The 27689-nt window shown below is 39.7% G+C and overlaps 1 protein-coding gene across 1 annotated transcript in view; it reads left to right on the forward strand.

Annotated features, from left to right (window-relative positions):
• The window catches only part of mybpc3 (myosin binding protein C3), a 32326-nt gene that overhangs the window by 197 nt on the left and 4440 nt on the right, over positions 1 to 27689 (forward strand). The window contains exons 2-29 of the mRNA XM_085402721.1: positions 2466 to 2735; positions 4809 to 4904; positions 5935 to 6012; positions 6304 to 6452; positions 6923 to 7040; positions 7252 to 7300; positions 8041 to 8079; positions 9631 to 9690; positions 10507 to 10533; positions 12154 to 12317; positions 12412 to 12544; positions 14038 to 14040; positions 14157 to 14281; positions 14385 to 14490; positions 15755 to 15921; positions 17254 to 17419; positions 17507 to 17613; positions 17728 to 17757; positions 17842 to 17981; positions 18774 to 18845; positions 20308 to 20467; positions 20620 to 20724; positions 20844 to 21032; positions 24775 to 24909; positions 25003 to 25170; positions 25291 to 25379; positions 26214 to 26409; positions 26547 to 26686. Coding sequence (XP_085258847.1) covers positions 2466 to 2735; positions 4809 to 4904; positions 5935 to 6012; positions 6304 to 6452; positions 6923 to 7040; positions 7252 to 7300; positions 8041 to 8079; positions 9631 to 9690; positions 10507 to 10533; positions 12154 to 12317; positions 12412 to 12544; positions 14038 to 14040; positions 14157 to 14281; positions 14385 to 14490; positions 15755 to 15921; positions 17254 to 17419; positions 17507 to 17613; positions 17728 to 17757; positions 17842 to 17981; positions 18774 to 18845; positions 20308 to 20467; positions 20620 to 20724; positions 20844 to 21032; positions 24775 to 24909; positions 25003 to 25170; positions 25291 to 25379; positions 26214 to 26409; positions 26547 to 26686 — 3281 coding nt within the window. The remainder of the gene's footprint in view (positions 1 to 2465; positions 2736 to 4808; positions 4905 to 5934; positions 6013 to 6303; positions 6453 to 6922; positions 7041 to 7251; positions 7301 to 8040; positions 8080 to 9630; positions 9691 to 10506; positions 10534 to 12153; positions 12318 to 12411; positions 12545 to 14037; positions 14041 to 14156; positions 14282 to 14384; positions 14491 to 15754; positions 15922 to 17253; positions 17420 to 17506; positions 17614 to 17727; positions 17758 to 17841; positions 17982 to 18773; positions 18846 to 20307; positions 20468 to 20619; positions 20725 to 20843; positions 21033 to 24774; positions 24910 to 25002; positions 25171 to 25290; positions 25380 to 26213; positions 26410 to 26546; positions 26687 to 27689) is intronic.

Below are 27689 nucleotides of genomic sequence, written 5' to 3' on the forward strand. Positions count from 1 at the left end.
AAGATGGAGCAATTTATTTCTCATCTTATTTAATGTTCCTACTGTTCTGTCACATGCCTGCTTTGAGCAAACTAATCCATGAATCAAAAGGTTTGCCATAGATATGAGTTCTCTTAATAACTGTAAACTTTTAGATACACTCTTTATTGTGATATTACCACGTTCTACCTTAATATCTAGTCAGAAGAACAACAATATGGCAAGACATGTGTAAAAAGTACATGTGAGAAAAAGCTGAGATGGGCCACACCCCTCTTAAGCAATGAACCACAACTAAACTGCCTGCCAAATACCTGCATATCATTTTCGTTATAGACGGTGACACAGCCTTTGTTTTTTGTTCATAGTGTTTTTATATGAAAAGTTTTCTAAACAGACTTAAAACATCATTTTAAATATAAAGCTTATTTATTCCCACGCAATGACTTTAACCTGTGTAACTGAGAAATGACATTTGGAAAACATAAAGAAAATGTAGCTCTTCCTTTTCATGATTATTAAATGAAAGGTGGTTCAATATGTTCACTTTGTACAGCTTAAAGATGTGTAATGCAGTTGACCAAGTAAAGTAGCAGTATTCTTCTTCCATCCCCTCAAATTTAAATATATTCCATGGCTTATTAAGGTGCCACAAGTGCCTTTATTAAAATGCTTTATCAGCCATCATGTAGCCAGGAAGGGAAAATCAGAACCTACTACATTCGTGTGCATGCAGTTGTTGTTTCTCATCAGAAAACACTCTGAACTTGAAGCCCTTTTTGGTCTCGTCAGTAGCTCACTTACAAATCTCGCGGCGCAGGTGGAAACATCGTCTGATGTGAAATCGACACTGTCACATTTCCAGCATCACTGCATTCACAAAATGATTCACTGATCCAAAAATGCCCCGCAGGATTCCAACTTGACAAATGACTTTCCACAGTTTTCTTTGCGCTCTTGAGTGGGAAATGAATGGCCGCTTGAGGAGCGAGAAGCCTGACATGTCACATATCCGATGACAAAGAGTGCAGCCCAAATGGCCAAGCTTGTGTGCGTGTGTTAAGACCTTTAGTGTCAAGGATTTGTTCAGGACAAATTGTCTTGAGCCCATAACATTACTGACAATTACTGTCAGTACAGTGCGGTCAATAAGATTGTTTTCAGTCAAACATTTAAAGACAAGAATAAATACAGCAACAACATTAAGAAAAGCTGTAATAATATATAAATGAACACATTTGGCTGCAGAAGGTGCATTCAGCTCAATCCTAACCTTTAACACTAATCACTTGTTAATGTGATTGAATTAAACAGAGATTAAACTGTAAATGCCAACATTTAACCCGGTCATCGTGAGATTCAGCTGAAATAATTTGCTAAACATATCCAAAAATAAGGTGAAATTAGGTTTAAAAGACCACTAATCAGCTTTACAATTACTAAAATTCTCTAAAAATAAAACTCAAGGGAGTCTATTTGACCTTAAAGCCAGACAGCAGTATGAAAATTAGAACAGTACAGATGATTGACAACATGACAAGAAGGGCACATTATTCTTCCTCTCCCTTTAAAGTCACAAAAATAGCATCCAGCTAATCCCTCAACTATGATACCTGCAACCCCTGTTGCAGCTTAAGCCTGCCAGCCTCATTTATTAGTCCAGTACATATGCATCCTATATTTAAACTCATACTTGCGGGGCCATCTGTTAACATGTGGAGGGCTTTTTTTTTTTTCTTTTTTTGGTTTGTGTGTGGTTTGGTGAGGACTCGCTGAAAACTGTCCGCCTGCATTACGCCAGCACAAAGTGTGCGATTCATAACCGTTAAACCATTAAACATGTCAGTCAGTCGTGTCAGTCACGCTCCCTGTTTTTAGGCTTCTTGTAAAGATGACAAACACTTAAGAGTTGCTGAAGAAATTTTTTCAGTCTTTCAGATTAAAAGTGTTTAGCTTGTACACATACAGTACAGCACTGTTAATGCTTGTTCACGTTCCAGAATGTGCTCCGGAATTCATTTTTGTCTTCTAACTTGATGTTTGTGCTCTGACAGGATCTGTGTGGAGTGGCAAAAGGCAAATTTATTGGTTTTCAGTTAGCCCCACCCAGTGTGCTGTGGACTGTACAACATTTTTCACCCTGGGCAGCCATGCTGAGCTCATGACTCTTCTAGCTTTGCTGACATATTCATACTTATTGTTGCCCCCATATGTCTTGTTCTTTCTTCAGAATTTCTTCGGGCATGATCTTTGTTTTTTGAGCAGAGAGAAATTAACCAGATGAAAAAAAGTTTAAATAATGTCAAATCTCACAGATATTTGTCATTTAGTGTTTTTACAGCATGATCAAATTCTAATCACTGAATTGTCGGTGAGATGATGGTATCTGTGTTCACTGCTGGCCTGGCAGCATATGAGCTTTAAAGAAAGAAAGTTAAATTGACACATCAAAGGTTTGCTTTTAATTTCCAACCCACCCTCCCCAGTTTCAGCATTTGCCAGGAAACCAAAGACTCAGGAGGCAGAAGAGGGGTCCTCTGTGATCTTTGAGGCAGAGACCGAAAAGCCAGACGCTAAAGTAAAATGGCAGTGCAACTCAAAGGACATTGCCAGCGACAGCAAATACATTATTGCAGCCGACGGGAACAAGCACTCGCTCACTATAAAAGTTATTACCAAAGAAGACGCCAGTGTCTACGCAGTGATCGCTGGGGGCTCAAAGGTCAAATTTGAATTGAAGGTGGTGTCTCAACCAGGTGGGAGATTGCGATGCTGCTGCTGTGCATTTGAGGTCTCTGTGTGCTCACCTACGGGCTGTGCACAAAGCAAAATGGAGCACTCGATGCAGAAAACCACTGAAGCAGTAAATAGTTGACACACTGCATGCACTTGATGTTTCTGCACATTCTGACAGCACCCTCTGACAGTACTCAAAACCAGATCTCTGAAACAGCTTGTATGCTGTGCATTTGAGAGATGTTTGCTTTAAAAGGATCAGTTTGACATTTTGGGGAATGCATCATTTCTTTTCCTGTCGAGAATTAAGTTAGAAGATTGATGAAACTCTCGTATTTGACAGCTAGATTCAAGGTTATAGTCAGCAGACAGCTGGCTTAGCATATAACTCATACTGTATTAAGGGCAGCTACCTTGACTCGGTCCAAAGATTAAAAAAAAACATCAGACCACCTGTGCATGAAAGGGCACCTCTATAGCTCACTGTGAAGTTGCTGGGGAACCAGAAATGACTGTGTCGAACTTTGTCTTGACCTTTTTTAAAAAGAGACATCTATAAAGGTTTAGACCCTCAGAAGTGGCCAATTGTTATGTGGTTAAATGTGTTTTGTAGTTGTGCATACAAACTTAGGAGAGGCATTCTTATGGGGCTAGAGTAATCAACTTAAAAACTTGTTTTGTGTTCTGTTGGATTTCAGTAACCCTGCTGCCCCCGTCCCTGCTGGAGTCACAACGTGATCAGCTGTTGGCTCATTAGAACAAATCTATGACATTCAAGCCTGGTTCCCTGAACGGAAAGCTCTGTATTAAGGGACTTTAAAAGCTTGAGTGTCGTCACACTGTGTTTTCCCCAAACATGACATTGTGATTTTTTAACACATCAAAAGATCCTACTGAAACTACATGAGAACCTACGTGGTCCACTAAATCAAAAATAATTGTCCCAGAAGGGACTTGAACACTAGTCAGCTGGCGTAAGGGTCTGTGACATTTGGCTTTGTCGCTATAACTGGAAACAGGCCTTCATGTTGTTTCAGTAAGACTTAAATTGTACATAACAGATGGTGGAGAGAGAGAGAGAAGTCATCCAAGCCAGTGGTCGGATGACTCGTTGTAACGTGACTAGAAATTACACAGCTTCCTTCAGTTAGTTGCATGCCTGTGTCCTGGGGACTGTTGTCTCTAAATACAAATGATATTACAACAGCAAGTTTATTTCCCAAAAAGTCCAGCTCTTCATTTGAGGCCGTGAACACACCTACTCACTCGTTTAACTTCACTCCTTTTGTCCTGTATTTTATCGCACCTGCACAGCACTCTAATGTACATTGAGATGATTGCCAAGTGTGTCACGGAGCAACATTTGTGCTATTGCATTTGTGTTCGTTTATCAGTGTGGCCCTTTGGCTTTAGTAAGATGTAAACAAATGTTAAAGAAAGACAGCGGCCAAAGTGCCCAGTGTGCTATAAGGGACTGGCCACAGCTGTCTGGGGCTCATATCAAAGCCACCTTTACTCTGTTTGCATGACGACCTTGACCCACACCAACGCATTATTTCCTCATGAGTAACCACCACTTGACTGGCACTGAGGAAAGGCATGAGAGGCAGCTGATAACACATGGAAAGTCAGCGGGCCTTTAAAAAATGATAAGATAAAAATATTTTGGTGATGAATGTTGGCCAGATACCTTTGTGGAGATAGGTTAATTGAAAAATCTAAATTGCCCATAGGTGTGAATGCAGGAGTGAATGTGAGTGCGAATAGTTGTCTGTCCCAGTGTGTTAGCCCTGCGACAGACTAGCGACCTGTCCAGGGTGTACTCCGCCTCTCGCCCTATGACAGCTGGGATAGGCTCCAGCGCCCCCCGCGACCCTGAAAATGATAAGCGGAAGTGACTGGATGAATGTTGGCCAGAGAGTTTTTGTTGACAAAACACAAAAATGTTTTCACCTCTCGTATTATTTATGTTGTTTCAAAGACTAAAAACTCACTGTTTGGAGCTGATTCTTTGTTGAGAGGGGAACAGTGAATGGACTAAACGTATGATTGTCGTTTCTCTGTGCCTCTCAAATGTTTCTTGCTATCTTCAGCTGAGGCCCCTGCTGATGGAAAACCAGAACAAGCCCCTTCTCAGCCTGCAGTAGCCCCAGTACAAGAAGAAACTCCTGCCCCAGCACAAGCTGAGGGTAAGTTCATTTTTATCACTCAGTGATTCCTTTGTTCTCTTACCAGCTGTCCATTTTTATAAAATATGCTGTGAAAATCATTCCCCGAATGCTCAAAAATGCCCCCAAATATCCCATAACTGTACATGTGTACTCCACAAAGACTTTGAAAACAGCTGCCATTTGTAAGAAAAGGCATTGCCTGGATGCTATTTTAAGTTTTGCACATGCTATGTTTAAAGAAAAGGTCTCCAAGGTCCTGTAATTCCATGTAGCAGGGTGGATAAATACAGGACCCCTCAGACTTTTTAATGACCTTCTCTTAAAGAGGATTTCACATTTATTTTTACTGTAGTAGAGTAATGTCAGATCAAAAATTGTCATATTCTATTTAACAACAACAGCAGAAATTTGAATGGTTTATGTCATGTGCCTCTATGTGACAAGTGCATTAAGGAGGCAAATACAGGACACAGGAAATAACCTCAAACAATCAGCAAATCCAAACATTTGCCAGTGAAAAGTTGCCAGAAAACATTAGAATGAACCTCAAAGACAGTGAGCAAGTTTACTCAACAAAGGGCAAAAGGCGACTAAGACAAGACAGATGCAGAGGGATGATTGGGGCAAAGAGGACATACAGCTGAACTGGACAAGACAAGAGATGAGAGACTACCACAATAAAACAGGAAGTAACACAGGCACAACAACAGCCACACACAGAGACTTGACAACCTGACATGAGGAACAATATAGTGACCACAACAGTAACTGAAACTAAAAACCCAAGCGTGAACACGAATTAACATGCACAAAGCTGAAAAACAAAACAATAATAAACAATTTAGGAATGACCCCGAGGATCATAAACAGAACACGAGGGACCGAAATATAAAAAAGATTGGGTCAGCAGCCCAGGACCATGATAGGTTTGCCTTAACTCTCAGAGCTAAGCTAATCATGTGCTATTTTCAACATAATGAAAAACCCAAACATTTTTATAATTGAAGTTTATGCTGTAGCATTGTATTTTAATCCCGTTGGTTTTCAGATGCACATCCTCCAGACACCAGACAGGACCTGACTGGACTCTTCACAGAGAAACCTCAGAGTGGAGAAGTCACTGTAGGTGAGTGGCTTCAAAATACAGGATATAAAATTAAATACATTTAATCCTTAATCTAATCCCACAGAATTAACCAGCGATGTATAGGAAGGGTGGACACACAAAAGCAAAGATACTTGTAATGAAAATACTTAAAAAGTAGAATATTGTATCCTTTTAATAAAAAACAAAAAGAAGCTATATCGCACAATGAATGTAATGTGTATAATGTGCGCTCAGTAAGATGATCATTTGTAGAAAAGGCAAAGATGCCATCAGATATGAGAATCAAATCCAAGCCTTGTTTTCACACAGGTGAAAACATCACTTTTGTGGCTAAAGTGAACGCTGAGTCGCTGCTGAAGAAACCCACGGTCAAATGGTTCAAAGGGAAGTGGATGGACCTTGCCAGCAAGTCTGGAAAACACCTGCAACTGAAGGAGACATATGACCGCAACACCAAGGTGGGCTAATGCTAAAAAGACATCACAACAAGCAACACTAGAAGAAATTTGGAATAACATATGTTAAAAGCTATGCTTCCGTTCAAGGAACACACAAACGCAAGGGCTCATGTTGTTTGTCACTAAAATGACCTTAAGGCTGGAATATGTAGCATTTCACGCTGAAGCAACCGACATGTTTTGCAAGTCCTGCCCTTCTCACTCTCAGTTGGGCAACATCTTGCCTCAGGCATTTATCCTGAAAGCACGACAAACCACAGGCACGCTATCTTCGAGGTAATGACACAGCAGTGACACATCTAACCTGTTCGGAAACCCAGAACTTCAGGGAAACTTAGAGATTTCAAAGGAAAGGAGGCAGGGAAAATCAGCAGACACCTTCCTAAAAACATCCCACATACACACAGCAAAACACATTATATCTCCAAACACATTAAATCTCACATCTCTTTGCACACATGTGATTGCAGGTCTACACATTTGAGATGCACATCATTGCTGCCAAGGCTAACTTTGCTGGAGGTTATAGATGTGAGGTTTCATCCAAGGATAAGTTTGACAGCTGCAACTTTGACCTCACTGTTCATGGTGAGTGTCCTTATTTTATTAATGTGACCCTCTTTTTATAATACATACACACACACACACACACACACACACACACACACACACACACACACACACACACACACACACACACACACACACACACACACACACACACACACACACACAAACATATATATATACATGTATACATGCACCACAGTGATTTATGGTATTGGACACTTTCTTTCAGAGGCTCGTGCTCCAGAGGGCCTGGATATAAGAGCAGCTTTCAGACGCACGTAAGTTTTATTTAAAAAAATTAAATTAAATAATAATATATGTCATTCCAAGAATAAACAAAGTGATGTGACATTTTTAAAAAGATTTTAAAAAGTAAATTGTTTATATGAGTTGTTCATTGAGAGTTTAACTTCCTCATCCCATTTCTTTAATGTCACAGCTATAAAATTCACATTCCCTTTATAAAACTATTTATAATCCAGTAATCAGTCACACTTTTTCTTCAATTTTGTATTACCAGGCTGACTATATTTTAATAAAAGTGAAATATTGTCATATGTGAAGGGTACATTTTGATACATTTTTTGTGATCTGTTTTCTGTAATCTCGTTTTATAATCAGAAAACCATTTTATTTTGGATTTGTTTCATATGAACAAACCAGTTTTTGCCCTCTGTAGAAAAATACAGAATATTTCTAAACAGTCTAAAGATGGCTATTTAAAGGAAGGACTGAATTATTTCATTAGATGAGCTGGATTAATTACTTCTGCATGTTTTCGGTAGATAACAGAAACACTGAAAACCACTTAAGTACCCATAGGCAGATATATTTTTGCACATGCTTTAAATCAGAGTCAATGGGGAACAAAACTGCAGCCATCACTTTGCCGTCAGCTTTGTGTATGATAGCGAGGACTCAGTACATTATAAAGTCAATGCACAAGTACAGTTGCTAATAAACTGCAGTGGATTATTGCTGTCTGTGAAAAATAACTGTGGAAATGCTAACCTGTCAGGAGTGAAGGCGGTAAGAAGAGAAGTGGACCAGGAGCAAGGTAGTAAAAGTGTTTGTTGCAGCAATTGAGGCCTGTATTCAAACTCTGAGGACTTTGTTAAAGAACAGAGAAATCAGGATGCAGATCAGAGACTCCTCTCTCTTCTGCAGCCTGCCTTTTCTCTGCCAAACAAACCCAGTGTTGTGAATGATACGGCCTCCCTTTTGCAGATTTTTGAGAACGACAACAGAAGGAAGACCTTGAGAGAGAGCTAAGTGTGGGACTCAAATTCAAAATCCAGAATGCAACTGCTAATTATAGCTGCGATTGTGTTAATCTTCGGCTCTCCATATGTGGAGATTTGAGCTATTAAACTGTTAAGTGACATGCCGCTAGTTGCATCTGTCAGCTCCCTCTGATCTCCTCCTGGGTCTTCATCAAAACACCAAAGCCAGCTGCACAAACAGCTACATGGCAGAGTGAAATTGGACGGTGGTTTGATCATACTGAAAGTGCAGGATGTGCTAAGACACAGGCTTTTCAGTAGCCGAGCTCTTCCATAAGGGGTTGCCACACAGAGGAAGTGCAGCTATGGTGTGTTGTAACTCCACCGCATAAACCAGAGACTCACCTTCTAATCCTGCTGCCGGGTCACAGGCAGGAGACAAATACACAGTCACGTCTACTGTGCCCTTGTTTTTATCTGTTATCCCACTCATGAGCAGCAAACAGAGCCTATACCGTACGGTGACTTGTGTTTGCTTTAACCTTCAGTGTTTTGCTTTGTTCTTGCGTGAATGAATGCTGCTGCTCATGGCTTGAAGAACAGTTCTATAGTTTTGGGAAATACAACTTTTTGACTTTGTTTCCAGAAATGAAGTAAAGTTATCCTAATGTAACAAGAATGGAAGGAGATGTAAACGGCTTGCCTCGATGCCTTAGGCATGACTGGCTTTGCTGTTTTGCTCTTTGTTAAAAGATGCTGGTATAAGACAGATACAGCCATTCCGCAAAAACAAGAACACCATCTTGTGTAATTTCTAAACTTCCATGCAGTAAACTATTTGAGTTTCAGCAGGGATTATAGTCACATTCAGATGCACACTGGCAGCTGTGGGCACCACAGTTGAGCAGTTATTCCTGTTAAACTTTTCCAAGTCTGCTTCGAGTCCGGCTGGACTCATGAAGCCGGTATGCAGTATTTGTGGAGCTTTGTGGATAAGTTTCCACCTACAATAACTGGACCAAACAGACCCCGACCCCCCTGACTACACCAGCATAAATAAATGTGTATTTCCCAAAATGAAAGCTGCTTCCTTAAACATGGCAACATCTGTCTTTCCAGACAAAAACATCTGCCTGCACTTCACATCTTTCCATTTGTTTTCTTTTAGTTTCGGCGTGTCCAATCCAGTTTTTTTTCTTCCAACATTTTGATATGCAAGTCTCTCCCTTGCATATTCGAGTAAACAGGAAATGATTTACCGAGTCTGGGAATGTGGATTTGTTTTATTTAAAATAGACTATTTCTGTTTAGTAATAACATTTACTTATTGAAGAAATGAGAAAAAGGTAACCTACTGGGTTGTTGATATTTTCTGATTCCTGCAGTAGCACAGACGGAAATGATGACTCAGGAGAGCTGGACTTCAGTACTCTATTAAAAAAGAGGTAAGCAATTACAAACTAATAAACAAAAAAATTCTAATTATTTATAGTCTTTCAGCTTTTGTTGTTGTTTTTTTGGGGGGGGGTTGCCCTTTATAATCTAAAACTCTCACGCTTTCATTCCTTCTGGATCTCCTTGCATCTTCAGAGAGTAAGCTACTTCTGCATTTGCAAACTAAAAGTTGGAATGATCACGGATCTGCAACCAAATAAGCCTGAACACAAACTAACAATGCACAGTGATAATTTAAGGTGGCATGATGTGTTCATTATTTCCGAGCTTATACATTTGTCTGTCACGCAGAATAGAAAAAAGTGTTACCATTTTTTAAACGTATACACATGATTTTCCATCACATAACATCCTGAGTCACTTTGTCAGATCCCATTGTTTTTCCTGACACTTTAAATAAATCCCCTGCTCACCACTGTCACAGCCCCGAAGATCATTTCACTCAGTCTATAATAAGTCTGACAATACTTCCACCTCCGTGCACCTACATTTTTCTTTGAAAGTCTTCGGGGTTAACACATGTCACATCCCTAAAATCCGCATATATGCCTCACTATGAGCAAACCCTGTGTTAAAATCCTAACAATGCATGCTTTGTTAGCATATGAGTCATTTTTGACTGACGTTGTGACTCAGGTTTAGCGTGTGCACGATTGCTTCAGTGCATTTTAACCATTGTAATGATATTTAATGTGCTTTAAAAGCATATTTCTAATTTGCTGATTGCATTGCTTTTGAAATGCCGTGTTTTAACTTTTCTGGTTTGTTTTGCCATATTTGCCTCTTGGGTTCTACCTCTGAATGAGCAGCAGTTTCTTAAAACCCTCAAATCGGTAAGAAACTGCTGACACGTTGAATGTCACTGGGAAACTTCTTGTTGTTCTGTGTTACGTGTTTTTTTTCCCCCATGACAGCAAACATTTGACTGCAATAATTAATAGTAACGCTGAAATCACGATCATTCTTAGCTGATTAAGTGCTGCTAGTCTATTACAGAAGCATAAGCAAGAGTCAGTCATTTTGACAGTATATAAAACAAATGCATAATAATTCCCCATTACATGATGCACAGAGCAGGCAGACAGAGTTAAACAAAACTTTACTCAGGAGGCAGTCTCACACCAAACAAGACATCAGCAGCAAGTAAGCAACAAGGAAACAGATGACAGGTACACAGAGGTACACAAGCAGTGTGCACAGCTTAGATCCAAGGTATGAAAAGGAGACATTCTCATTTGTAGTGAAACTGCTCTAAAGAAAAAGAAAATGCACATTTTATCTTATTTTGATACAAATATGTTGATATTAATGTTTAATGGGGATCATATTTGCTAGGGAAATTTAAGCATCTCATAGTTTTTCACATCTATAACTTTTATTAACAGTGACACTCTCATATGGAAGGTGAGCAGCGCAACTGGACTGTATAAAAGTAATGAATTTCAGGCCTCAATTATGGTGCAAGGGAAAGCTGTTTTCTCTATTTCTTTTATCTATATTATTTCTGCCTCTTTTCTGGCAGCCAGTTCTTTATTTAATGGGGTTAGGCAAGTAGTTTAGGTGCCTAAACATAACCAAATAAATAAATAAGTTCACATAAAATTTTAAAAAGTAAAAAAAGAAGAAGAAGAAATACAAAGTAGGTATATATGGAAATATAGTACTACAAGTAAGTCAAACTCTTGCCATGCCTTCACCACCACTTTAACCTTTTTTTCAATCATCAAGTTTTTTGTTGTCTTCACTACCAAATGTAATTTAGTAGCGAAGATAATACATTGTTATGAAGCAGGGTACAGGGCTGTGGTTCAGGAGGTAGAGCAAGTCATCGACTAACTGGAAGGTTAGTCATAAAATCCCTGGCTGCTCAAGTTTGATATTGAACCCTGAGTTGAAGAATGAACATGAGAGAGAAAGCATTTAGGCGAGGGGAAAAAATGCTCATTTAAATGTGTCTGTAAATGAGACATGTTGTACAATGCACTTTGAATGCCTAAGTAGGACAAAAAAGTGCTCTATGAGAAACTGTCCATTAACAGCAGCACAAAAAATGTGCATGGGGAGCTTCATAGAAAGCCTTTCTCAGGTGGCTCAGTAATTTTGTTCATGTAGTTTGTAATACTCCTAAATTCTTGAAATTAGCTTTACAATAACTACAAAATGAGATCAAGCCCATAATGACACAACAGGAGATTACAAAACACAATCGATATCGATCTGTTTAAGCTAATCGTTAGCTACAAGTCTGTAAACAATCTACTAAAATGACTCTTGAGCGGTTGCTTGTTAGTTTTTCAGTATCGAATAATGAACTGATGCATGCGATATCAATGAATCTGACTGTGTCAGTTTTGCCAGTGTGTTACAGTGACTGTCCCTGTTTTAACAGCCTGCTTCTTTTCACTTATTTGTGTCACTCGAGTGGTTTTAACATCTCTGTCTTTGTGTGTTAGAACCGTGCAGGTGCACACAGAGACCGATGTGGATGTGTGGAACATCCTCAGCCAGGCTCCTCCTACTGAATATGAAAAGATTGCTTTTCAGTACGGAATCACCGACCTGAGGGGCATGCTCAAGAGGCTGAAGAAGATGAAGAAAGATGAAAAGAAAAGTGAAGGTTGGTGCACTGAGATAGTAGCAAAACTAACACAATTTAAATGAAAACCTAACAGAGACTGATTATTTTATTTTATTTATGCTCTGAAACACAGCTTTCCTCAAAAAGCTGGATCCTGCCTACCAAGTGTCAAAGGGCCACAAAATAAAACTGGCTGTTGAGGTTGCCAATTCAGATATTGAGGTGAAGTGGCTGAAAAACGGGCAAGAAATTCAACCAACTGGAAGGTCTGAATACACCCTACCTGTGCACCTTTGCTAAGTTTTATTTTTATAGATGCAAGTATTTTATCTTAATCAGGGCCTCATGCCTCAGTTTGCAGGGTGAGCTGAGGGATACTTAAAATGCATGCAGCCTTCTGAATGAGAAAGTGAACGCTGTTTTATTTCTAAAGTTTTAAATAACTCTGCAAAAAAATAATCTGGTTTTTAGCAGGTCTTAAAATTAGTTAAATACAATTAAAGTCAGATGAACAACAGCACATATTATATATTACACTGTGTCAGTATTTATGTAACAAAGATTAAGGTGTGATGGAAGAGGAGTGTGTGGAAAAACTAAGTAACACTTCCACAGGAATTTGATTGATCATCGGTAAATGTGAGCGGCTTTATAAAAGCAGATGTTTTGGCAGTTTCTAGATCTGGAGCATTCAGATATATTTTAACACAATGAGAAGCAGGAAAGAAAACATCAGAGATCTTAGAGAAGCTATCATTGTTGCACATCAATCTTCACTTCAAACACGTTAAAGTCTGTCATTCTGCATTGGGGAAACGTATATTCAGTTGTAAAACATTTAAAACAGCTGCCGATTTTCCCACGAGTGGACGTCCCATCAAATTCACCCCAAGGCAGAAAATTTGGAAAAACCCAACAACTACAACTCAGACTCTTACATGTTAAATGCTAAAGTTTGTTACAGTACAATCAGAAAAAGACTGAACAAGGCTGGCTTGCTTGGAAGGGTTGCCAGGAGAAAGTCTCTTCTTTCTAAAAAGATCTTGGCAGCATGGATTAGGTTGCATAGTTGCATCTCAACAAACCACGAGACTTCTGCAACAATGTCCTCTGGACAGACGAGACCAAAGTGAAGATGTTTGGCCATGTGGTGGAGGGGGTGATGATTTAGGGTTGTTTTGCAGCCGCAGGAATTGCAGTCACTGAATCGACCATAAACTCCTTTGTGTACCAAAGTGTTCTGGAGTCAAATATGTCAAAATTGCCAAAACTGGGCCATGCAAAAGGACAATGATCAGCAAAAGAATCAAGGTGTTGCAATAATCCAGTCAAAGTCCAGACCTCATGGGCATAAATAAATGCCCACAAGCCTCAATGACCTGTATTAATGTTGCAAAAAAGTGGGTCAAAATTCCTCCACACCAATGTGAAAGCCTGATAAAGTCATACCGAAAATGATTACTTCACATTATTGCAACTAATGGTCTTTCCACAAGCTATTGAATCATGGGCTGTGCTTAGTTTTCACACACTGCTTCTGCATTTTGCAGTTCTTTTTAATGTGTTGTTGTTCATCTGCAATTCTATTTAAATTATTTTAGAAGATGCTCAGGGTGGCTTTTTATTATATTCTGTTGCAAAACTTTAGGAAGAACATACTTAACTATATTACTGATTGTTTTTCATTTCTCTCTTTTGCCTCTCCATGACCAACTTCCCTAATTTGTGCCTTTATTGCGTCATTTGGTTAAATCGATAGCAAGTAAGTGTCATAAGTAATACAAAACATTTCCTTTCCTTCTCACACGCTATATTGTGGTTTTAAAAAACAAATAAAAACAGTGTTTTCATTGTGTGATAATCTTCCTCCCTGTCAAGGTACATATTTGAGAGTGTTGGCAACATGCGGTACCTCACCATCAACCACTGCTCCCTGGCAGATGATGCAGCGTATTCCTGTAAAGTGGGAGATGAGAAGTGCACCACTGAGCTCTTTGTTAAAGGTATTTGATGTTTTGAGAACATTCACAGCATACCCGTTCCAGCACAGGTATGCAAAAACAGAGATGTTCAGCTAAATCACATGTTCTTATCTGTTTTGTGCAGAGCCTCCTGTCCTGGTAGTGAAAAATCTGGAGGATCAGATGGTCATGAAGGGTGAGCGGGTGGAGTTAGAGTGTGAAGTCTCAGAGGAAGGAGCAAATGTTAAATGGTTAGATGTTTTTCTTTACACTCATGGCTAAGCAGCCAGTAACTGATCATCCATGTCCCAATTTATAAAAAAAAAAGTGAATAATCATTATTAAATAAAATAAATGAATCATGACTGAATAAAAAAGTATTCAAAGTGCCATCTACCATTAAATTATATTTAATCGGGTTAAATTTAGGCTCTCTTTTAATTTGCTGGATCCTTAACAGTTGCTCAGACACCCCACAGATGGCATCTGAGGATGTCATGTCTGCAGATAGATACCAGGCCTCAGAGACTGTGAAATGTTGCTACAAGCTGTGAATTATCATCTCAATGAAAAGGTTGCATGAGCCATTCAGTATGTCCCTCATGACCTTTACCCGAAGAAGAAAGTTGCTGAATTTGGGCAAGTGGAGGACAAAAAAAGAAAGAACCTGCCTTAAAAAAATGTCTGCAGTAGATTAACAATATCTCACAGTCGTGTCCTTAAGATACAGGGGAAATGTCAGCTAAGCCCTGACACTGGCCCTTCAGTTGATCAGTCTAGTGTTCATCAAATCCTCATCACAAATGGTCTCGGTGGAAGTTTGGCTGACAAGAAGTCATTCTTGAGGAAGTGAAACAGGATAAAAAGAAGCCTGAGATTAGCGAGTTTACCTCAGTTGGACAGAAAGTGAGGTCTGATGAAGTGATGAATCCATATTAAAATTTGTGGGTACAAATAATCATCAGTGCATATGGAGGAGGTCAGGAGAGAGCTTCAACAGTGAGTATCTGCAGCCATCTGTAAAGCACGGTGGAGGCTCTGTCATGGTTTTGGGACTGCATTTCAGCCAATGGTGTTGGGGATCTTGTCAAAATGGAGAAAGATTGATGAATTAAATACTGATTAAATACAGAAAAGTATCCTCAGATTTTGATTTAGTGTGCAGTGCCAACTTACTTACTGTGATTTTGCCTTATGCTACATTTCCACATATGTTGGCACATGGTTTAGTAACATGTTTCACCATCTATTTACCATTTTCCTAGCAACATATTATGTACTGTACATAATATGATGCAAAATGTAACAAAAATCTAACGTCTAGCCAATTAGCTGTTTTAATTGTCATACTAGGATTCAGTGACATCAACATCCACAAGACGTAGTGCATTTTACCTCAAAAGTAGGCAACCTCTGAAAAATGGTTGAGCAGTGTAACTAGCTCTTTTTATCTGAAACGTTTCACCATGTTTGTTGATCATATTAATTTTAATTGTGGTTTTAATTTCTGTTCAGGGAGAAAGATGGTGTGGAGCTGACAAGAGACGAATCTTTCAAGTATCGCTTCAAGAAAGACGGCTGCAAGCATGTGCTGATCATTAACGAGGCCACCAAAGAAGACTGTGGCCACTACAAGGTTAAAACAAACGGTGGCGAATCTGTGGCAGAAGTCCTGGTGCAGGGTGAGTGTCAGTTACGCCGTACAAACCATATGAACCATTTTTGTCAGTGATGAATTTTTCAAGGACGTATTCCCATACCTTACCAATAGCTCCGTGGCCTTGCCACTCTTGGTATGTGGTCTATCTTTAGGATATAGCACCTATCATTGTCCCAAGGTTGCTCCACAGATGTAAGAGCACATGTAAGCTAAAGTTAGAAGACATATATTTCACCTAAAGGGCAAAGAGTACTTTGTGGTTTGAAAGTATGTTTTATTATTAGATGGTAGATTTTCCTCTAGTACCAAGTCACAGCAGCTGATGTAGGATCCCCGCTGGGCACAACTGAATTTTGTAAGTCTCCTTTTGAGAAATTAGTTAGATTTGGAACTTTTTTTTTCAATAACATGATGGTCTTTGGTATATTTAAGACAAGTGTCTCTTTGAAGGTGATTAGATGTTTTATTTTTAATTCCACAGGTGATCTAGAAATAATGGATGGAGACTGTTCAAACTCATCCATACACGGACGTAGGCAAAATTCATTAAGAAAAATCTAGTTAGTTTTCCCTGTAACCATTTTAGCACCATTATCTGACAGAACAAAACATTCATCAAAATCCCTCTAAAAGAAAAGATTATCACACAATGGTCATCAACATCTGCTTAAAATTTCTTCGCATTATATTGAATATGCATGCTCTCTCCTTTGCATATGTTGTTTTTTTTTGTGTGTGTGTGTGTGTGTGTGTGTGTGTGTTTCAGAGGTGTGTGTAGATATAAACCTGATCTTTGCCTCTTTGTTGGCCTTTTAATTGAACAGCGAGCCTGCCAAGAAATACCAGCTGCTATCGTGTTGCAGGGATCAACACCTCAGTCCACAGTAGAGCTCCCATTATAATGCCATTGGACATTCCCATCATATATGCCCTACCTAGCAGTGAGCTGACGTGAAACTGTTGTAACCTTTAAAAGGAGCGCGGTGTGAGATATCTCACCCAGATAACAATTTCCCTGGGACAACTTTAATAACCCTCTTGTACATTATTTCATCTGATATACAGTAATAACCCGAAGCTCCTGCATATGGTCCTCATATCCTCATATCTTGCCACTTTATTTTCTACTATAAATCTAATTAACTATTCCTCTTGTGTCTGTAGCTAAGATACAACACACAGAGGAGACCCTCATGCTCAAAATCATTATCACATTATCCACGCGTACAGTCGCTGGAGCTTTTATTTTTTTTAATCATATTATCCTCACAAGCTATCAACTAAACCTGGCGTCTCATAAAGCAGAAGGCCTGCTGTTATCTGCACTCTGAGCCTGTGTTTTCTGAACATGTAGAGAAAGAGCTGGAAGTCTACCAGAGCATCGCAGACCTCACAGTGAAGGCAAAAGATCAGGCGGTTTTCAAGTGCGAGGTGTCAGATGAGAACGTGAGGGGAACCTGGTACAAGAATGGCGTCGAAGTCAAGCCTGATGCCAGAGTGAACATCACGCATATTGGCAGGTGAGGACATGTTTGCACGTGGTAATGCGTGTTCGGTATGCTGCCTGCACTCCATGACGCCACAAGCTAAAGTTTTTGACCCCGTAGGATCCACAAACTGACCATTGATGACGTCAAACCGGAGGATGAGGGGGACTACACATTTGTGCCAGATGGCTATGCTTTCAACCTCTCTGCTAAACTAAATTTCTTGGGTAAAATGTGTGCTTTTATATTCTTACACTTTAAAATTAGAGTCTCTTTAGAGACTCACATGTTCAAATTTTACTTAAATAACTTATTTAATTGTTTTTTTCTTGATTTCCAAGAGGTGAAGATTGATTATGTGCCACGCCAAGGTACACAGCCACCAACTTACGCAGATTGTACCAGTCATAATACAAAATATTTTTCCATTTTAACCATTTACATTACGTTCACAGATCCTCCTAAGATCCACTTAGACTGTATGGGTCGCACCGCCGAGTCAACCATTGTGGTGGTGGCTGGCAACAAACTACGTCTGGACGTCCCCATCACTGGAGACCCAGCTCCAACAGTGATCTGGACCAAAGGAGAAAAGGTAAGACAAATGGAAGGCTTGTGCTATTAATCATTAATTAAGACATGTGCCACCAGTCCAGAGTTATATAGGTAAGATTTGAAATCTGGAAAAAAAAAAACCACTTCATTCATTACCAAAGACACACTGATCAATCACAACATTAAATCACCTACGTGACAGCGTACAGGTCACTGTTGTGCCACCAAAACTGTTCTGACCCAGGTGAGACCTCCGAGGTTGGATAGCGGAGCCTACAAGCTCAATTTGATTGAGATACAGGGATCTCAGAAGCCAGGAAAAAAGATCTTTTTGTTTGGTTTTGCTGGGTGAGGTGGCTGGCTGCCATCGGGGAGTGCTATCATCATGGGGGTGCATGTCCTTAAATAATGTAACTGCAGTGCAATGAGAAGATGAATGTTGTTCATTTTACCTGTCTGCAGTTTCAGTGTTGTAGCTGATTAGTTTATATTTGTAGCTGATTATTTTATATTTGAAAGACATACTAATACTGCATTTTAAAAATGAATGCAACAATATGTTACATGCTTCCAATATTAAACAAGCCAAGGAAGTATATTTTCATCAAATTGCTTTTGATAATCTAAAGTGGAACAGGCTAGTTCTTCCATATTCCATATTCCATTCCTCCCTGCTTTGGCTTGTAAACTTTGATGCTTTCACCGAGCTGAGTAAGCACAGTGCTGCTAATGGCTTCCAACAGTGATGCTAGCTGTAGTTTGCAAGTCTTTGATTTGAGGGGACCCTCTCTGTCCTCTTTGGCTTTTAAGGCTTTGCTCTGCTCAAATGTAGGCTAGTTCTGTAAAACCCGGTGGAGATGACAAAGGAGGGCATACAACCTCTTGGACCACGAAGGATGGGGAAGTAAGTGTACTTTTCATTATATGCTTATTTTTTGTTTGTTTTTTTTCACTCACGCCAGCACTGCCAGCGCATGCCTCAGTTTCTATGCATGTGCACTTGCTGACCTTTACAAGCTTTTGTGACACATAAACAGTAACGTCACATGTCATGCATTTAGATTTGCAAATGTATTGTAGAAATGTGCTGTAAACCTGCTGTCTTACAGCTTGAGCTTTGAAAAGACTTTAACAAGAAAACCTCAAAGAGCAGAAGTAACAATTGTAAACTAATACATGGATTTTCTTAAAAACACTTTCTCCAGTGAATACCATGGTTTTTTCCTTCCTCTGTGTCAGTTTTAAACACTAAGAACAGGATAAAACTGCATGCAGAGTTCATCCATGTCACTAAGGTAAGAGCATGTTATGACTCTTCCCTAAGACAGACAGAGGGCACAGGAGGCTGAGCAGCAAGTACAATGTGTACAGTATGGAAAAGGTATAAACCATATGAGCATGAAAACAACATTTGGAAGCTCTCTTGCCACAAGGGGTCACGACAGCAGGTAGTTCCACACGTCTGATTTGGCAGAGTTTTTTGCCTGATGTGACTCCAATGGGGATATTTGTATCTAGTTGAAAATGAGCTAGCAACCTTTTGTTTGGCAAGCAAATGTGTTAACTGCTACACAACTGGAGATAAAATATGCAACTAAATACTAGATTCCAACACTAAATGTAGTAATTGAGAAATATTGTCAAGGTATAATATTAAGTTTGTCATAAAGGAAGCAAGAGCAGCATCACCTCAATCCGGTATTGGTCAAGAAAAAAATTCAAATGGTTAATACTATCAGTCAGACCAGTATGTTATATTAGCATTTTAAAGTTCACCTACTCTGAGACTTAATCTGAAGGTTTTTTACTTTCGATTTTAAAAAAATAAGAGGAATTAATTAGCTCATGAAATTAGATTTCAAATTAGATCTTCAAGTTGTAAAGCAGCAAATTGACATGCTAAATTGTATATTCATGGAAATAATAATGAAAGCATTCAGTGTCTGCATTTATAAAAGCTGATAAATGACTTCAACAAAGTCAAGAAGAAAGGGGAGAAACACCCTTCAAATACGTTATGAGAGTTGAATTTGCATGGTTTGTCCACCACAGGGCACTCTGCAATTTCCTTGTCAGCGACACATGTTTGCAACACTACAAACAACCAGCAGATGTGAGCAGAGTGAGGCAAAGTGTAAAAAAATAATAATTTTAACAAATATTAACTACACAAATGGCAGTGTAAAATATTAGCTGATACACTTGGATTTTTTTTTTTTAAATCAGCAAATATTGTTATTTGTATTCGTCTTAAAAGTCATAATTGATCCGGCTACAACTATCATTTTTAAGAAAGTGCAGCACAAATTCCCCAAAAAAACTTTGCTCAATATAATCGAGTAACTTTCATGGTTGTCCTCATGTAGGTCGTCACAGAGGGAGATGGTAGGGTCCATGTGGAAACCACCAAGGGCCACTGCGTCTTCACTATTGAGTGTGCTGAAAGGCAGGATGAGGGAATCTACTCTGTTGTGGTTCGAAACCCTGCTGGGGAAGATACAGCAGATATCCACGTGAAAGTTGTCGGTAAGACATCTTTTATCATTATTCTCCCTACCAAAGCCCCAGCAATACCAATTAACACACACCAACAGCCATCAAAGTTGTAAATTTATGAAATTTATCTATGAATGTCAAACTTTCTTCTGACAAAAAGAAGAGTAATGTTTCTCCTCCAGATGTTCCTGATCCTCCCATGGCTCCCACAATCCTCAGTGTGGGTGAAGATTCCTGTATCGTTCAATGGGAACCCCCTCTGTTGGACGGTGGCCAGCCAATAATTGGTAAAAATAACTTCTAATGGGCTTTATTTCATAATAATATGAGCCATTTTCTTTTTGCATCTTCCTTTATTTTTCCTTGGAGACACCAAGCCAATGGCAACACACATTTGAATTTGCAGGGTATGTGCTGGAGAGAAAGAAGCTGAAGAGCTACAGGTGGATGAGACTCAACTTTGACCCCTACCCTGAAACCACCTATGAAGCCAAGCGTATGATAGAAGGTGTGCCGTATGAGATGCGAGTCTATGCTGTGAACAGCATTGGTATGTCTCGTCACAGTCCAGCCTCTCAGCCATTTGTGCCAATCGGTGAGTCTGTGAATTTATCTTTAGATTAAATAAACAGAAATAATTGCAACACTGAAATGGATAAGTGGATGTTCCATTTTCATTCAGGTCACTTTCATGAAAAGGTTGATTGATGAGTTGTCTTGGTTGTAAAGACAGATTGTGATAACATTGGCATGTTTGACTTGAATAAGTTGGGTCATGCAAGTTCCAGTGACTTAGTCAGTCTAACGTTTCACTCAGGTCATAGGGCTAGGGTGACTTGTAATGTGGTCATGAGTTCCGGGTCTGTGAACTGCGCATGTAACAAATTAAAAAACAAAAACATGATGATGCAAAGATCATCTCTGAGTTAACTCAGGAGTACAGAGCATGTCTGTTGGCTATAAGGAAGAAGTGGCATTTCTGTGGTATAACGCAAACATGAGTAAATAGTCACTGAGACACCGAACACATGTCAGGCTCCTATGATATTGATTTAGAATGGACTTTTAATTAAAACAATTGATAGTCTATGACTAATTCATCAATAGTCTACTGGGCTGCAGGCACACCAGTTCAGCTCCTGGGCTCCTCTTCTCCAAATCTATGCGGCTGTACTAGATGCAGTATGCAGTTTAGCATTGTTTTACTGAAATATATGACATAATCTGGATGGGAGCATGTGTAGCTCTAAAATCTGTATATACAGACTTTAGAGGCATTGATGGTGCCTTGCCACATATGCAAGTGCCCAGTTCCACAGCCAAACAAGGTTTGGAGTTAGATGCACTCTTTATGACTGTCACTTTTCATTCAGCAGCTCAGGTTTTAGTTGTCTTTTATTGTGGCACTAATTTATCTAAACTGCAGTCTTATCCTACACTTGTTGATTTAAGAGGGAGCATCAGTGTATCCAGATGGTCAGTCACTCCTAAGACAGCTGATTGGGAAACTATCCATGGCATCCCTCTCTATAAATAATGGCCTGGAAGCCCTTGACTCTGCTGGGACCAGCTGCTTAACACACAGGGGGGTCACTGCTTCTGTGGAGGCTGCTGCAGAACAAGCATCGTTATTACAACAAAGACAGCAGGACGAGAAGAGAAGACTGTCAATGAGAGAAAGAAAAAGACCACGTTGAAGAAGCAGATACAACCACCAGTTTAAATTAACAGCAGGACGTCTATGCACCGAGGAAAAATATGACAAAGGCTAAGCTCTCAAAGACGGCTGAGAAGAAGCCAGTGGAAGATAAGAAGTCTTTGGAACGTGTGGAAGAAATGGCAGCTGGGGCTCCAGAGAATGCACAAGCAAACTGTGAACACAGTAAAGCTGAGACAGAGGCACCTCCACCTCCTGATGCAGAACAGGAACCTGGAGCCAGTAGTGCAGAGGCAGCACCCAGTGGAGAAGAGGGAGCACCAGCTGAGGATGAAACACCAGCAAAAGGTGTCACTCTGACAGAAAGTGGTTCTCCTGCAGAGGAAGCTGCAGCCCCAGCAGTGCAGACCCCCGTGGAGCCTGCTGCTGCCGCTGAGCCAGACCCACAGCCTGTTTGCAGTAGGCATTGTTTGATTTAGGATTTTAGGATGTGATTTTTATTTGATTTTATTTTTTGCTGGATTATCATGCAGGTTTTAGAAAAAGGTTCAATCCACACTAGCAAAATTATTATGGTCATAGCTGACTGTATATTTAGGTCATGCTGGCAGTGAATTTTGATTAAGTAAATATTTGTCAGTGCACTGACTGCTCAGCAAATCATTCCCTAACATGTTTACTGGCTGTGCAACACACACAGAAATAGTCACACAATATTTAAAACTTTACACATTTGGTTTCTACATGTTTAAGGGCAAGATGGAGTAGCTATTCAGTTTGTTCATAGTTCCGCATATGCTTTCAGTTTGTCCTCAGAGTGATAACAATAGGGCTAAACTAGCCACTAAATCAGTTCCTCCTCTGTTTCACACAAATTCTAATTAACCCATTGAAGCTGTTCTTCTAACTGTCCTCCTAAAAGAAAAGATTTAATCCAAAGATGTAAGGCCGAAAATCGACCATCTTGGTCTCTATGGATGAGAGACTCCCAGGCAAAAGAGCTGTATAGCGCTCCAGAGCCACAGGTCTGAAATCACGTGTCACACAAAGTATCACAGCCACTTGGACTTTAGCCTGGCAAGTCAAGGTCAGTCATATTCACAGACTCATATTTCACTGGATGGAAAATGATGCCTAAATCTGGCTTATGGGCTAAACGGCCATTTGATAACTAATAACATTTAATATTTAATTAATATGTCTTTGTTGTTCAAGTTAGGACAGGATTAGGCAACCTGACGCTGATTTTCATTATTGGAGATGAAGATTGTGCTAAACCCTGTGGACTATATAAGACCAATAGCTCATCTTCACATACCTCCCACTACAGCTGCCTGAGTATGATCTGTGTATGCTAACAAGAACTTACACAAGTGCATACTGAATTTAACTTGACGGTCTACCACTGCTTCTTAAACACAGAAATGTAATAAATGCTGTCGATTATTATCTTATTGGATGTAGTCAAGCTTATACTAGCAAGCTATATATACAATTATAGAGTGTAGAGGAACACTGCAGGAAAGAAAGATGCAAATTAGCCCAGATATCTATACAGAATTCATCAAAACTGCAGCACAGGAAATTCTGGATGGTCTGTTAGTAAAATTACTGCAAGGCAAACAGCATCATTGTCATAATTCAATGAAAATGCTCTAGAACCTGCTTTTTAACTAAGTGTAGATCTTTGCCTTAAAAATAAATTAATTTAAATACAAGATGAGGAAAAATAGTGATTTTCTTTTCTCAGTCATTGCTTACCTGGCATGTTCTCCTTAAATTCTCTTTACATTAGAGTTTTAAATATTTTTATTCAGCCATAAACTGACACACAAAATAGGACCCAGTGAGATCCACTAAGATAGATTATGGTGATTTCTGATGCAAAAGGTATCTGGGGTCATGGAGATTTTACATTTTAAATGTACAGTCGAGAGCATTTAATAACATTCACACTATGTGGAGCCTATATTAAAAATCTCACATTATACTGCATTTAGCAACACAACATTCATCTTCACTCAAATATTAACATCATCTCTAAAAAATATCTACAAAAGGCCTTTTTATCATCGATGTGATCAATTGTAAGAGGATAAAAAGTTAAAAAGATTGTGCATTAATATATAACATATATGATCCCTAAATTCTAAAGCTCTCTGTCACTGTCCTGACACTGATGACAGACTGATTGTGGAAGGAATTATTTTAAATAAAATGAATGACAAACTAGCATCTACCTGGGGTTTCAAGAAAGACATAATGTGCAGCAAAAGTGGAGGAAATGGAGAGAAGACCTGTTCCTCATAACTAACCTGAGGTTTGAGTTAGCCCTCTGGCTTTGAGCTTTTCCTCATTACAGGGTTCACAAATTTTACTAGGCCTCCTTTTTTGGAACAGGACTCTAAAGTGTAATGAAATGCAATTTATTAGGTAGACTTTAAGAAGGGAGTTTTTTTTTTCTTACTGTCTATGACTTGGAGCTTGCTGACTTGACCTGGTGTGGAACAAAAGAAAAGGAAAGCTGCAGTGTAATGTGATGATGGCTCTGAAGAAGGGTTAAATAATCTTGTACTGATTATTGTCATCCACTTGTCGAGTAATTAATTAAAGTAATGTATTGCTTTAAAGCTCTAGCTGACTCAAAGGGACATTTATGTGCTCTCTGCCTCTTCCTCAGCTCCTACAAGCGAGCCCCTTGGACTGTGCGTCGACGACGTCAGTGACACTTCTATCACGTTGAAGTGGCGGCGGCCTGAGAGAATTGGCTCAGCTGACCTTGAGGGCTATGGGATTGAGTACTGCAAGGAGGGTAGTACGTACCGGAGCAAGTTGCATTTATGCTAATTTCCACATCATAACTCTGTGATTTGAGTTTATTTGAATTTTTTGTGGTTTCTGGCAACAGCTGATGAATGGATACCAGCAATGGAGGGTCTGACAGAGAGGACGTCGACGGTGATCAAAGGCCTCACCACCGGAGACAAGCTGCAGTTCCGTGTGCGAGCCTACAACATGGCGGGACCAAGTGCTCCCGCCACTCTGGCTCAGCCCGTCACCATCAGAGAGATTATGCGTGAGTAATTATAGATTACACGCTTCATTATTCGCTTGCATCCTTTAGTTCCCTACGTGGACGTGATACACAATACTCAGCCATTTTTTCATACTCTTATTTTGTGTTTTATTTTCACAGAACGCCCTAAAATTTGGCTTCCAAGAAATCTCCGTCAGACTCTTATCAAGAAAGTTGGAGACACCATGAACATCGTGATTCCATTTCAGGTGGCTTCATGAACACATGAAACACAACAAGGGATGTTACCTATGTTTGATATCAAAGTAAAACATGACTGATGTCTTTATCATTATTGGTCATATCTGGTGGTCATATCAGTGTGACTGGATGGATAAAAAGGTAGGATTATTTCACCTTTCCCAGCACGGACATAAAAAAATGTAAACCTTGGTCTAAAGACGGCGCCAGGTCAAAAGTCACTTTCATGTTAACATGTAGGCTGTCAGTAATTAGGAATGAGGCCACTTAAGAATCTGCTCTTTGGAATCTGGAAACTTCACCTGTAAGGTCAGATAATTGCTTGTAAAACTTGTTTGGGGGAAAATTCATAGTAGTTTCCTCAAAAGTATTTAAGATTTTTTAACTCTGGATCAAAGCAGTGTAGTGATGCCACTTTGAGGTCAACCACTTTTAAAATGAGGTGCCTTTGATATTGACCATAGACTGGTCCAGGTCCAGGTCTGAAAAGGGAAGCCACAGTAGAAATGTTTTGAACCCACACTCTAATGGACCAGCAGGGGGTGAGTCCTGAGTTTGTAAAAAGAAGACAGGTTGTACTGAAGTCTATAGAGAACTGCTCCTCATCTCCCTCACTCTATCACCTCAGCCCTGATTGTGTTCAAAGAAGGAGTTTGCAGTTTTGTTTTGACAAGCTGACCAACTGTGGCAACGCTGAGCAATGTTCTGTTTATGAGCTGCTGTTTGAACTTGTAAGTGTGACAGGAGAGAGCTGAAAGGTTGCTTTTCTTGTCTCTTATTTGCAGACAAACACAGAAGCAATCTGAGTTACAGCCATTCCTTTCTCTTTTCTTGTGATGCAGGGGAAACCCAGGCCAAAAGTCACATGGAGCAAAGATGGGGAGCCCCTAGATCCCACAATAGCTAGTGTTAGGAACAGTGAAGTTGACACGATATTCTTCATCCGCAAAACAGAGAGAAAACATTCTGGGAAGTATGAGCTCCAGGTGCAGATTGAAAACGTGGAGGACAAAGCAGCAGTAACACTGCAGGTCGTTGGTAAGCAGAACTGAACAAATGGAGAGCTACGTTTGACTTCTAATCGGAGTATAAAAAATCACTGCATTAAAACAGCACCACAGATGTTTTGTCAGTGGGCACTGAATGAGAGCTCCTATTTTTTTTTCCTTCTACAGACCTCCCAGGCCCTCCTGAGGCTCTAAAGATTGTTGATACCTGGGGTTTTAATGTGGCGCTTGAGTGGAAGCCTCCAAAGGACAACGGAAACTGTGAAATAACCGGTTACACCATTCAGAAAGCCGACAAAAAGACTATGGTGAGACTGCGCTAGAAAGCTTTTTGGAGTCCAGCTGGATCCAAACACTAGTTCTCGCTTTTGCTTTTAGCATGTTTTTCCATGCTTTTCCACCCAATAATGAGCAGCTCAATTCAATAAAAGCAGAGATTAATTTAATGTTTTAATTTACCTAATACTTTCCTGTCCCTTTTTCCACGTTTCAGTACCAAAAGTTACATAGAGCAGACGTTCAGGTTAGGAAAATCCTGGTGGACAGAATCTATTGGAAGCACTTTTGCTCCACTTTCTTGTGGTACCATGCCTGTTCCAACTTTATGGTACCTGTGCCAGTAATAGAAATTTGTGCAATATGTTCCACATGGGGAACCTTTGGTAATTTTTGTTGCTAGTGCGTTTCTCCAGTGGTCAGGTTAGGTAGAAGAGATAATAACACTCAAATCTAAATTTCTTTCTCCCTGGCCCAACCGTCTGTGGTCCTGGATGAGGTCAGATTAATATTTTAGTCTCCCTCCTGGAACATATCCTCTAATTACAGCAGCTTATGCTGAACATGCAGTTTCTGCTGGCACACGGGAGAAGTTTGGTTTCTGGAATTTGTATTTGGAAACATCTGCATAGTTTGGTTACATTTAGGTAACAAAACTATTTTTTAAGTTAACAAAGTCTAAATATAAGTCAGCAGTTAACAAAGATTTATTAAATCAATGAGGCTTGGGACTCTCAAGCAAGCCCTACTTATCCACCACAGCCTGCTCCCAGCACCAACTTAGTCAGTCAGTATATTACAGTTGTGGTCAGTTTACATACAGTTTTTAAGTTTACATAAACTCATCATGGGCATAAATGGTAACGGTAAATGTCCTGTATTTGTATAGTGCTTTACTAGTCCCTAAGGACCCCAAAGCGCTTTACACAACCAGTCATCCACCCATTCACACACTGGTGATGGCAAGCTACATTGTAGCCACAGCCACCCTGGGGCGCACTGACAGAGGCGAGTAATATTATAGTAATTTGTTTT

Source organism: Rhamphochromis longiceps, linkage group LG1 (genome assembly GCF_057381845.1).
Source record: "Rhamphochromis longiceps isolate RC_006_pf linkage group LG1, R_longiceps_female_GT1.1, whole genome shotgun sequence".
NCBI classification, from domain to species: Eukaryota; Metazoa; Chordata; class Actinopteri; order Cichliformes; family Cichlidae; genus Rhamphochromis; species Rhamphochromis longiceps.